Raw genomic sequence first — 14,019 nt, 5'->3', positions numbered from 1 at the left:
CAGGTATCCTGCTGAAAATGCAGTATTCCATTTCCCCAAATTCTGCGTTCTACCCTCAAATATTTCCTCTCTGTTCCAATAGGAGTTGTAGTTTTGGATGTTTTGTTTTTCATGATGTCAACATCCCCAACTTCTAATCTTTTTGGAATTGTGTGTTTTGATACTTTAGACGTTAGACATTTTAATTTGGGGGAATTTCAACATTGGAAGTAATGATTTGGGATTTGATCTTGTAAGTTTATGACTTTCAAAGGTTTAACAAGTATGTGCTTTCTTTTGAAACTTCCAGAGAAATAAAGAAATCATATTAAATTTGTTTTCTTTTACTTGTTTTAGTATATTTATTTTCTTCACTTATCGACTAGACCTTAAAGGGAGTGTCTTTCACGAAAGGAGACAGAGTTGCTAAATGCTTCAGCAGTTCTCCGCAGATTATGTGCTGGGCACTGCTGATTACCGGATAGTTGGGTCAATAATAAGATCCACGCTTTTCCAGATTGCGGAATCTCATTATGTACGTCATCGTGTCTTACTGTTATATTTCTGTCGCTTGAAGGAAGAAGGAAGAAAGCCACGTGCGAGTGTAATGCTGGAACTGAAGCTTGAGTCGTGACTGTGGGGAAGTCCCTGAGACTGGCCAAGCCATGCTTCTCTTTAATGTGAAATAAGATGAAAAACACTTTTGTCCCTGGGTAAAAACCTTTATAAAGCATTTAACCTAATGTCTACAAAGTTGCATATACTCTGGTAATGAACTTAAGGGATCCTTGGAAATATTAAAGGTATTATTTTCATTATGAAAAGCATGTTATGAGATTTAAAACTTAGAGCACTGGAGAGAAAAAAAGAAAATTATACACTCTAACATAGTTTCAGGGAAGGTGTGGTGGTGCATGCCTGTGGGAGGCTGAGGTAGGAAGATTGCCACAAGTCTGAGGCCGGTCTGGGCTATGTAATTAGTTCAAGGCCAGCCTGAACTACATAGCAAGACCTGACTCAATGCATACATACATACATACATATATACATACATACATAAATAGTTTGAAGGCCACAGTTATATATTATATATATTTTAATTGTATATATATATGATTAAAACCTATAAAATTTAAAATGTAAACTTGAAAGCCATAAAATAAAGTACCCAAATAACTCTGAGATTCTTTCCAGTGGGTTATATGCCCTAAAGAGCCAGAGGGTGGAGAAACTGTCAAACCTGGTCTGGGTTAGTGACCAAGACATTTAAACCCATTTTCCATTTGTTCATTGTTGAATTGGCAGGAAGGTTCCATATCCATGGGTGAAATGCAGGCCTTCAAACTTAGCTTCCAGTCATGAAGATCACCAAAGACAGTCTACTGCTTAAACTCAGGCTTGTTGAAGAGGGAGCTCTGGAAGCCCTAGTGCAACAGTGGAGGACCCAAGGTGGTCTGGTTTGTCATGCCCTTCTCACTCATTTTTCTACAGAAGACACCTGGGCAATAAACTGAGATGAAAATTCCTAAGCCTATCTCTCCACCCTCCACTCTATGGTCATCCATGTGCTTCCCCTTCATAGGAACTCCAGAAAGAACTGATGCTGGACACTGGGCCCATGGAAAACATACTCACTTTAAAAAGTAAGATGAAATGACAGTCATTTTTTAGTATCTATGGGGAATGGTTCCAGAACCTTAGACGCTAAATGGTTCCAGAACCATAGACACTAAACTCATGAATCTTCAAGTCCTGTATAAAAAATACTATGATATTAACTTACAAGTTATGCATATATACCTGTACATTTTAAATCATTTTTCTAAATTATTTATAATGTCCAACACAATGTAAATTTTACGTAAATAGTTTTTATAGTGTATATTTTAGGAAACAATAACAACAAAAATGTCTCTGCAGGTGCAATTTAAAGAAAATACATAACTGAGCTCTGATTGATTGAATATGTGCAAGCAGAACCCCACAGAAATTGGGGTCAACTTACTACTTCCTTATTCTCTCTGCTTCTCCATTTGTAGAAGGAATGATCCTATTCTACTTATTTTAGAATAAAATGCAATATGATAGCTGTGCAAGACATAATGTGATTCATAAAAGAGTGGAGCATATTTTATTAATAGTTTTATTATTATACTAGGTAATGTTGCTAGTAAAACATCTTGGTGCACATATGTGCTTGATGCAAGACAGGATTCTCCTTCTTCATGCAAAGCACATACAGAATTGCCCTGGTGGGGTGTGACATTTGTTAGAATGGCTATGCTCTGGTTTAAATGTGTCTCCTTCAAAATTTAGGTTTTGTCAATATGATTACACTAAGAAGTGGTGTCTTTAAGAGCTGATTAAGCCATAAGAACATCTCATTATGAATAGGATTAAGGTCCTTATGAAATAGATGTCACAGGTGGGTTTTTGGTGGTTTGTGCCTATAACCCCAGGACTCTGGAAAACTAAGGTAAGAGGATTGCAAGTTTGAACCCAGGTGGCAGTTTGTGTAAATTAACCATTTAGTGCTTTTAAAAAATGTTAAAAATTTTAAAAGTCTGGGAATGTAGGTCAGTGCAAAGACCCTGCTCCGAGTTCAGTGTCCACTGTCACACACACACATACATCACACTCCCATATACGCAATCACACTTACACATTCGTATAATGCTATCACACACCTTTCTACCTTCAGCTGGATGAGGGCAGAGTCTCTTTCCTCTGAAAGAAGCAGCAACAAACAACCATCTGGGGACAGAAAACAGCCTTCACCAGCAACCAAAATCAGCTAGTGACTTGATCTTGGACTTCTGAGTCTCTAGAACTGTGAGAAAATAGATTTATTTTCTTAGAAATTACCCAGTCAACAATATTTGGTTTTAGCAGTATAAGTGGACAATATATATCTAGTACTGAAGATTGTCAAACAAATCTGATGATTTATTTCAATATATTTTGTGTGTATGAGAGTCAAAAGAAAACTAATCAAACTGGAGCTGAAGCTCAGCAATAGAGAGCATGCCTAGCATGTGAGAGGTCCTGGGTTTGATCCTAAGCTCTGTAAAAAAGGAAGAAAAGAAAATGAATTAATCAAAATTCTGAAGCTTGTTGGAGTTGTTTTAGAATAAAACCTTAACTAACATTTGCATAATCCTCATATTTTAGGTAACAGATAAAACTCCGCCTTAGATGTTTGTCTATATATGAAAAAATCATGGTTATTTAGTGAGATAGATGGGATTTCCAACGTTTTCAATAGAAACCAAACCCTTGGAAATGCACTAGGGGAAAGAATCAGAAGTTTTTAATCAAATCTATAGAAGGTGATTAGATTCGATATCATGTTTTATTTTATGAGAGCACGTACTTCTATAATTTTTCTCAGTATAGGTCATCTCTAAAATGTTCATTTGAACTTTTTAATGATATTATAAGAAAAGGTCTTCAAAATATTTATTTGAAGATCTTCTTTTGAAAATTGGTCTTGATTCCATTTATTACTATTAAAGTGTACTGATCAATTTATACTACTCTAAGTTTAGTTACTACCTGATTTATTATTTCATTCCTCTTATGTACTGAAATATCTTATAAAAGGACAATAACTAAGTAGGTATTGATATAAGGAATGCATGGATCACTAGTAATTGATTAAAGCACTAGTAATTGATTTTTAAATAAATTGATAAGATCTAGTATGATAAATATAATGGGAAAGTTATAAGAAAATATTCCCAATATCATTATAGGATATTAATTAGGTAGTGATTAAAATAGTTAGTTTTGTGCTTTTTCACATCAATATCCCTATACTCATTCAATTAGTTTTAAAATTAAATTCATGCATAAAATTTAAAAACCATATATTTAATCATTCCTGTTCTTTGTGGGAATTTATCTGTATTTTTAAATTATTTAACTTATATCTTATCACCTCTTGAAATTCCAAAGCAGTATAATTATTATTTCAAAAGCTGTAATATTTTTAAGTATCCAGTGTTTATAATCACGTAAATGAGAACATTTATTTTATTATTCACTTTGGCAGAGGCAACTTTATTTTCAAAGGCATTGGTTCAATAGTGCTCTTTAAAAGCATTTAAGGAAAGAAGGAGGAATGGGTCCACAACCAAAGCCTAAAGTGAAATTAGAGTTCATAAAGAACTTTCTCCTCTTTTTCATCAGGAAAATGCTTCAAATATGTACTTCCTAGTGAATACATTTGTTTTCTTTTTTTGTTTGTTTGTTTTGTTTTGTTTTTCTTCGGGTATCAGGAATCAAACTCACGACCTTGTGCTTGCCAGGCAGGTACTTTGCCGCTGAGCTAAATCCCCAGCCCCCTAGTGAATACATTTGTTCTGGCATTCACTTATTCTTGCCTGTGCGCGTCATCCAAAAACTGTTCTGTTTTGTCGCCTTGTAATGGTTGCAGGCAAGGAATTTGGAAACAAATTGTCTGGTCTCATTCGCTCCTGTAGCACACAAACTTTCTTTAAGCCACTTATTTATGTCCTTAGCAGTCAAATGTAAATGTACATGGGAAAATGAAAGTAATGCCTGCCTGGAATTTAGGAAGATACAGTGTGTTAAACCATCAAAGGACTAAAGACAAAATCCACCACAGAGTGCATTTATTTCAATAATTATGCACAGTGACATACATTGAAGCCTTAATATGTCATGTTGTACGCCAAAAAGATTTAATGAGTTAATTCATTAACATGTATGCATATGAATTTTGACTTTACAATAATTTTACAGATGATAAAATAGAAGATCAGAACATTTAAGCAAATTACATAAGTCCACATGTTCAGAAGATGATTAAAGCAAAATTAAAACCAGAAGATCTAGCTCTGAAAGACTCAATTTCTACAACTGTAAAGCAATTGCCGGTTTTCACCTGCCAACCAAACTCACCAAATTCAAAATATTTATGGGCATAAATATATTCCTTCCAAGTGTATCTAGTGCAAAAAAAGAAATCCTCCTTGAAGGAGACATTTCTATTCTTTTTCCTTTTTCTTTCCATAAACACTTCAAAACAAATTAAACCGTGTCGTAAAATGGAAGCATTTAATGAACCCTAACATCCACTTATTGCTGTTTAAACTGCAAAGCAATAGGGATTATCCCTTTAATATTTAATACTTTCATAAATCTGCTCCAGAAAAATCTCTTTTCCTATGTCTGTATGTCTTCACTGATGGTTCATTGCTTTTGAGAAGTTTATTGTACCTTAGTTCTACAAGATGAAACATTTTTAATTTAAAAATAGAACAGCCAAGTGATAATTGCAAATAAACAATATTATAACATATTATATGTCTTTAGTGTGATCCATCATTAAAAATGGCCACTATGTGTCTATATTTTTAAAATTATTTTACTTAAAAGTAAAAAGTCAAGGTGACCCCAAACAGCCTTTACAAATTACTGTGGAAAAGACAAACTCTATCCTACAACAAATCCACATCGTTACTACATCATGAAAAATAATACTTTCGTAGAAGTGTGTACACTGAAATATAATCTCTGTGAAGGCAGGAATGTTGTTATTTTCTGCAATGTGTCTTAGCACTTCTAGGGAGTGATTGAAACATTAGCTCTGCAGATATATTAACTCTCTTCAGGAAATATTTGAAGAGCAAGTACTGAGTGAATGGAAACCTCGGAGGAGGCTAAGGACTTGAGCACGAGTAATTTGGTTTCCTGCACAGGATTAAGATAAGCCTCATGATTTGATGTAGCTTCAGCTCTTCCATCCTGGAAAAAAAATTGATGATTTCTAATCAGACTTAATGTGAGTGAGAGCAATATAAATTTGTGACTCAAATCACTGTCTCATCCTCCAGGCTTTTGTTGATATTTGGACAGAAAAGTCTTGTTAATTGAGAACTTTAGCATGTATGAATTCACCACGCCCCTTTCTGAAAGAGAGTTCAAAGATACGCGTTAATCAATAAAAAACGGAACCTCAAAATTTGGGTATTTTTGGCCGTTTTTCCTCATTTTTCTTCAGAACCTGCTTTCTTGCCAAAGTCAGACCAGTTCTCCTTAAATAAGAACAACTCATGTATGGGTGTATAATTTAGCATCATTTTCCAATCTCGTGGATCCATTCCTCCTCCCTGTGTTTCCCCGCACTGTAGTGTACCCCACCCGCCGATTCTCGGAGCAGACTCACTTCAGTCTAATTCCCTGCCACACAAGCAAGTTTCAATGAACACATATGCTCAAGTAATTTATACGGGGTTGTGCTTGAAGAGAATAGTGTGAGCAAAGTAGGAAGTTGAAGGAGAAATGCTACATAATAATATCTCCAATGAGGACTACCTTCTGAAAGAAGTCCATAAGAAATTCTGCACCTCTTTTAGTCTTTCCTTCAGGTAATAGGGCCAGCATGATAAAAGTACTCACAGACTATGTCATTGCCACGGGGTGAGGAAAGGAGACAGCTCAAAGTTGAGGTCAACTCCGTTTGTTTGAAAATATTCTCCACAGAAGGGAACAGTGGTGAGATGGTGATAAGCATCATTCACAGCGTCTTGAGGACCAATGTAGCACCCTAGTAAAGCAGCCCTGGGAATACAACAAACATGCATCCTGTAGGAAATTTCTTATCCTACTGAGATGTACTTGCTTCTCAGATGAAATTTACTACACAAAGTCTCAACTTCTCTTCCACTCTAGTTAGTCACAAGTGAGGATAATTTATAAAAGAGTTATGGGCTGAAATTCTCCCACAGCTACTGATGAAATCTATCTTATATTTTATCTTCCTTAGCTAAAACTTCCAGAGATGTTGACCTTCATCACTGAGGATGCTGAGTTGATAGCTGCAACTTTTTAATCAGGAATTGTCAGCATACTTGCCCATTTTCTGTTAAAATTGAACAGGAAAGTACCAAGTGATCACTAATGCCCTCCTGCTGGATCAGGGGCAGTGACTCAGAGAAGAGCATTTGCAAATTTTGAGCAAATATCACAGAAGCTAGAAAATGAGTGATGTAGCCTGTGAAGGAGATCTGACTGGGGCACTTCTATTTGCACTATGCAAGAATTACACCTTTCTGCCTCAGGCTCTGCCCTTTCCATCTTTGTACTAGGGACCTTTGTCCTTCTGTGTCAATGGCCAATTCTTCCTCTATCCTCTGGGAGTCACGTGTGCTTCCTTGTAAGAGATGGAACCACCACACATCCACCTAGGCCTTATGGTCATTATTTTCTATATCATCTTGTGCTTTCCTCCTTCCAACACTTGGTTAGATCCACGCTTACTTGTGTGATTTGAAAAGCTTACTTGTTTTTCCCTATTTATTGTTAACAGATATGCTCAATGAGGATAACATTAATTTTAGCTTGTTTATTTCTGCATCACTAGTTTCAGTGATGGAGAATAAAATAGAAAACTGAGTGGATGTAAAATAAACGTCTGCTGAGTGCATATTTGAATGCATCAGTTGTGTATAATCACATCAAAGGGCCTCTGTCTTCATCTTTTATGTGGACATCATAAATATCTGTGCCATATAAGGACTCTAGGATAATTTTATATTTACCTGGTTTATCTTCTTAGGGAACAATGTGTATCTGTGGCTATGCCTCCCGTTCCATCATGAGAATTATTTCATACACTTAACTGTTCAGCTTATTTTCTCTTCCTCTCTCTTCAATTTGTAAATTCATCAAAGAATGGATACAATGAATTGTATCTTAAATATTCACTTTCCATCAACATATTTGTTTCCTTTCTCTATTAGTGTTATTGTAATGCCCTGTGTGTCTTTGTGGCTTTGGAAACATATTCACAAGGTTATGCTTTGTATATGATTAAATTTTAATTTTTTATTTTGGAAACTAAATGCAAGATGGTGTGAAATTATAATTCTCTGAGTGATAAAGTTAAGAAATTTTTTTTTATTTTAAAGAGAGTAGTGAATGAGAAGCAAACAAAAAAGAAATAGAACTGTAGCAGCATACCAGTATCACAAACAAGCAAATCAGAGCAAGAACATTCAAAGTGATACAGAGTGTCAAGACAAAACAATAACAATTGACAGTGGCTGTTACATCACATGTTGCTAGAAATGTCAAAGAAATAAGACTGTGATTTGATTGATTGATTCTGTGTAAAAGGAAACTTACACAATTTATTTGGGGAGAAGAAGTAAAGTATTTTAAACAATGCACAAGTATGTATAACATGCAATGAATATCTCTGTACAATATTCACATTGGTACATGGTTCTTACAAATATATGTGTACATGTACATTTATTTATGTATATGCATATGTATGATAGTGCTTATAAGTAAGATATGACCATTTTTACCTTATATATTGAGACTTTTCATTAAGAAAAGCAATGTTAATATCCCATTCCCATCAGTACCACCCTTTAATAAAACTTTGACTACTCTCATAAAAATACAAAAGCCAGCTCAAACTGTTTACTTTCATATCCTTAGTGTTATTGATTTTTAACACTCCATATGTTGTCTTTTGTACTTTTGAAGATAAGATGTAATTATTGAAAAAATGGATCAATAAGAGATTCGAGTGCTTATGAGTTTATCTCAGACTGCCTGAAGCTCCATTTCTCAAGAAAACAAGCCATTAACATGTACTTTCCCTGGGAAAGAAAATTAACCAGAGGCAGTATTCTGGAAAAATTGCTGAAGTTTACTTCATATGCTTCATAATATCTGATGGTCAAAATATTTTAAAAATTACCCTCGGAATGATTCATAACAGGACAATGAACTCTAAAGGAAATTTTGTAAAGAATTGTGATTCTAAAATATCTCAAATGTTAATTATTTCCAAGTATTCATGCTGGAATATGTGCAAAGCATACTAAAATAGGAAATGCAATCTCACTTTGAAAATTATCTAAACTGGGCCGGGCACGGTGGCTCACACCTGTAATCCCAGCACTTGGGAGGCTGAGGTAGGAGGATCGTTGTGAGTTCGAGGCCAGCCTGGGCTACAAAGTGAGCTCAAGGCCATCCTGAACTGTATAGCGAGACCCTGTCTCAAAAAAAAATAAAAAAAAAAAAAAAAAAAAAAAAAAAAAAAGAAAGCACTATCTAAACTGAACTGTGTTCATGCTTGATAGATATATATGTTATATATATATATAAAATTGTTATCTATAGATATATAATTTCAGCTACTCAGTTATGTAATAAAGCAATTGACTCTTTGAAATGATCAAAAAACCATTCTTCTGGCAAAAAGGTTTTCCCTATCTATGGGTAGTCTTTGTTCTCTGTTGGTAATTTTTTTGCTATAAAATAGCTTTTTAATAAGATGAGATCATAGGTGTCTACTCTTTGTAATATTGCCCATATGATTGGAGGTTTTGTTCATAAAGATTTGCTTACACCTATATTTTTAAGAGTTCTGCCTATTCTGTTTTTCAGCAGGTTTAGTGTTTCTGAATTAATATCTAGATTTTTATACATTTTTATTTTAATTTACTGTATCATGAGAGATATGATTCTAGTTTTAGTCTTTGGCATGTGGAGAACTAGTTTTTCTAGCACCACTTATTAAAGAGGCTTTCTTCCAGTAAAAGTATTTGGACCCTTTGATAAAAATAGGGTGACTGAATGTGTTCAGAGATGTTTCTGCATCTTCTAATCTGTTCCATTGATTCTTAGGTCTCTTTAAAAACTTTTTCCATGTACTATGCTAGTTTTTTTTTACAATAGTTTTACAATAACAGTATAATTTCAAGTCAGAGATTGAGATGTCCCCTGCCTTGCCTTTGTTGGCCAGAATTGTTTTCACTATTGTAAGTGTCTTCTGGTTCCAAATGAATTTAGGATCATTTTCTATATTTCTGTGAGATATGCTGCTGGAATTTTGATCAGAATTGCATTAAATCTGCATAACAATTTTGGAAGTATGGTCATTTTCATTATATTGGTTCTTCCTCCCCAAGAGTAAGGGACATCTTTCCACATTCTGATATACTCCTTGGTCTCCTTTTTCAGAGTAATTTTCAAAGTAAAAGTCTTTTACATTCATTATTAGACTGATTCCTAAGTATCTCATTTTTTGATGCTCTTGTAAAGGTGTGGTTTCCCCAATTTGTATCTCAGTGATTTTGTTATTTGTATACAAGAATGTTATTGATTTTTGAGTGCTGACTTTGTATTGAACTATGTGATTGAATCTGTTTATTAAATCTAGTAGTTTTTTGGTGGAGTTTTGGGGGTCTTCTGTGCAGAATATCATGTCATTCAGCTGCTCCTCAGACAAAGGATTAATATCTAGAATATACAGAGAACTCGAAAAGATCAAATCCCCTAAATTTAAAGATCCAATCCAAAAATGGGCATATGAAATGGACACTTCCCAAGTAAAGAAGTACAAATGACAAACAAATATATGAAAAACTATTCAACATCACTGGTCATTCAAAAGATGCAAATTAAAATAGCACTGAGGCCCCTTCAATCAGGCAGGCAGTGGCTCTGCATATCACAGTAGCAAAGAAGGAGCAAGTAGCTATCAAGAAAATCAGTCCTTTTGAAAACGAGGCTTACTGCCAGAGAACCCTGAGGGAGATAAAAATCTTACTTTGCTTCAGACATGTGAATATCATTGGCATCATTGATATTATCCATGCACCAACCATCAACCAAATTAAAGATGTATGAAAAGTAGAGGACCTAATGGAAACAGACCTTTCAAAAGTCTTGAAGACCCAACAACTCAGCAAAAACCATCTCTGCTATTTTCTTTACCAGATGGTTAAAAAGTTAAAATATATCCACTCAGCTAACATTCTGCACTGTGATCTCAAGCCTACAAACCTGCTGCCCAACACCACCTATGCTGTCCAGGAAACTTACATCTCTAGTACATGAAACTTCTTTTTAAAGCCATGGGAGAAGATTTGATGATAAGAAAAGGGAGGGAAGTAGGGAGAATCTTTGGAAATACTGACATTCCTGGACTGAATGGAAGACAAGGAGCAGGTCTGAGAAATGGAAGGTTAGTGCAAACTGAGGAGGTGATCCCACCTGCAATGAACCCTGGAACTTAGGTCATAGAATGGGTTCAAGAAAGAGCTTTGAATGAGTTGATCATTTGCAGCAAAGTATCTGACATCATAATGCTCTGTGACTTTGGTCTGATCCACATTGCAGATCCTGATCATGATTACACAGGGTTCCTGACAGAGCATGTGGCCACAGGTTGGTACAGGGCTCCAGAAATAATTGGATTCCAAGGGCTATAACAAGGGCCATGACTATTTGGTCAGTGGACTTCATTCTGGCAGAGATGCTCTGCAACGGGCCCATCCTTCCAGGAAACCATTATCTTGACCAGGTGAACCACATTCTAGGCATTCTTGGATCCCTATCACAAGAAGACCTGAATTATATAATAGATTTAAAAGCTAAAAAAAAAATTGCTTTCTCTTTCACACAAAAAATACTCTGTCATGGAACAAGCTTTTCCCAAGTGTTTACCCTAAAGCCCTGGACTGCTGGACAAAATGTTTACATTCAATGCTCACAAGAGGATTGAGGTTGAACAGGCTCTGGCCCACTCAGATCTGGAGCAGCACTATGACCCAAGTGATGAGCTCATTGCTGAAGTGTCATTCAGGTTTGATGTGGAACTGGATGACTTTCCTGAGGAAAATCTCAAAGAACTCCTTTTAGAAGAGACTGGTATTTCCAGCCAGGATACACTCTTAAATTTGTCAGGATGTGGGCTCAGAAGACTGGGCGTGATCAGACATCAGTGTTTCTTCTCAGTTCTTGACTCCTGCTCTTCTCTCCGGCCTGTGTTAGTTTATCCACCTTGATTCCTTTGAGCTTATTGGAAGGGTGGTTTCCGGTAATTGTGACTTTTATGCTTTCAAAGAATTCCTTCAGTCCAGAGAATTCCTTCTAGCACCCCTGTGTGTGTCACCACCAGAGACCCATGGCAGTGTGTACAGTGTGTACTTTCAGTGCACCTAATGCTTACTGTTGCTTTTATCTTTTTTCCACTTTCTGGTTTGAAATATGCAGTGGTTCTTCCCTCTCCTGCATCCTCTCCAACCCAGGTGGCCTCAGAGCAAACCTTTCCAGACTGGCAGCCGTCACCGACATCTTACTTTATGAAAAGAAAGTCCTACCTAGAACACTTTAAGTCAGTGGTAGCACTGAATTTGCACTTTTTCTGTCACTTGCAACTGTCTCCCCAGAGCAGGAGCTCGTGGAGATACTTTGGATGACTTTGCAGTCTGCAGCAAGTGTTTCTGCCTTGGGAACCTTTGGAAGCACACATGTCTATCTTTTCTCATAGCGTGGTAGTCACAAACACATTTAAGGCATGCACTGTTTGCCCAGATTTTTAAAAAGTCATTCATTTTTCTAAACAAAAAGGAACTACACTCAGCAATGTCATTCTACAGATTTATTGTGGTTACTTTTATCATTTATTTATAAAAAGTATGACATTTACCAAAATGCATTACATGTAGTACTTAGTGTTTACAAGAGCTGCACAAAAAGATATAAAGTGGCAGTTGTGCTCAGCATTTGGTAACAGACTCACCAAAGTTACAGCACTGAGCTGGGGAAAGTTGCTGGAGAAGGAGTCGGCAAAATGACCCAGAAGTCCCAGGTGGAGGGTCCCACGCCTGGTGCACACATGCCCTGAGCTGCTTCACACAGTGTGTCTTTTAGTAACCATGTTCAATGCCTGAGAATTTACTGAGAGGAACACTGCATCTTTAAATGAGAAAGTGTATGATCCTTCTTTCCTTCTGCAGCATGTCAGCAACTCGAGTTCATTTTTCAACCTAGGATAGAACAGTTTATAATAAAGCCTTTATGAGCTCATAAGGTGGATCACTGTTCTATCATCAAATACCCTCAGATACTTCTGAACTACTGAGTTAAGAACATCAGAAAAAGCAATCTCTAAGTCATGTTCAGAGATCTCTCCACATTTTCCTGGTCTCTTTAAGTATTTATTCCTACCACTGTGTACTGTGGCATAGATGTGGTGGTCTGTCTCAATGCCATGCCTCCTGACTCCCACACTGCCCTCCGTGGTGAGAAATTTGCCTTGTTCAATAATTACTGTACCCTCCCATGGCTGCTACAGCTTTCCACACAGAGAAGACTGTCCAATTGCCACTTGCCTAGGATTGAAGTGAAAAATCTATTGTTACCTTTGTGTTGTGTTCCACAGAAAATGCTATCCAGCAGATCATTTAGGAAAAAAATTCTATTTTTACTTTTCATTGCTCAGTTGTCCTTTTACTTGTTTTTTTTTTTTATAATAATGGTTATATAAAGGATGTCTGCTAATGTGAACAGCACTTCACATGTAATTCATGGAAATAAATGTACATCTTTATCTTCAAAAAAATAAGAAATAAAACAGCACGGAAATCCCATCTCACTCCAGGAAGAATGGCCATCATCAAGAAAACAACCAATAACAAATGCTGGAGGGGCTGTTGGGAAAAAGGAGCCCTTCTCCGCTGTTGGTGGGAGTGTAGACTGGTATAACCACTGTGAATATCAGTGTGGAGATTCATCAAAAACCTAAAGCTAGAGATTCCATTTGTCCTAGCTATTGTCCTTCTTGGGATCTTTCCGAAAGATTTAAGAGCATCATACCAGAGCAACATATGTACACCCATGTTTATTGCAGCACAGTTTGTAATAGCTAAATTTTGGAAAGAGCCAAAATGCCATCAAGCTATGAATGGATAAAAATGATGTGGATTTTTTATACAATGGAGTACTGCTCTACCTTAAAGAAGAATAAGTCTGAGATATTTCTAGGTGAATGGATGCACCTTGAGACTACACCCTTAAGTGAAAAAAATCCTACACACATGTACAAATATTACATGGTTTCTTTGCTGTGAAAAACCAAAAGCATAACTAAGGGCTAGAATGTATAATAGATAGTGTGAGATAGGGGAAAATGATCAAATGGGAAGGGCAACTAGGAAAGAGGAGGGGGAAAGGAAGGAAGATAGAAGAAAAAAGAGAAAAGAA

The 14,019-nt window shown here is 36.2% G+C and overlaps 1 protein-coding gene across 1 annotated transcript; it reads left to right on the top strand.

Moving 5' to 3' along the window:
* Positions 1–409: 409 nt before the first annotated feature.
* On the top strand, positions 410–13,224 carry LOC102014938 (mitogen-activated protein kinase 1-like). The gene is given in 7 exon segments (XM_013516110.1): positions 410–609; positions 10,461–10,839; positions 11,085–11,223; positions 11,226–11,355; positions 11,489–11,682; positions 12,972–13,058; positions 13,199–13,224. Coding segments are annotated over 7 exon segments (1,155 nt in total).
* Positions 13,225–14,019: the final 795 nt, after the last annotated feature.

This window comes from Chinchilla lanigera, unplaced genomic scaffold (assembly GCF_000276665.1).
Source record: "Chinchilla lanigera isolate Chin_1 unplaced genomic scaffold, ChiLan1.0 scaffold00032, whole genome shotgun sequence".
NCBI classification, from domain to species: Eukaryota; Metazoa; Chordata; class Mammalia; order Rodentia; family Chinchillidae; genus Chinchilla; species Chinchilla lanigera.
This window is presented reverse-complemented; position numbering and strand designations above follow the sequence as displayed.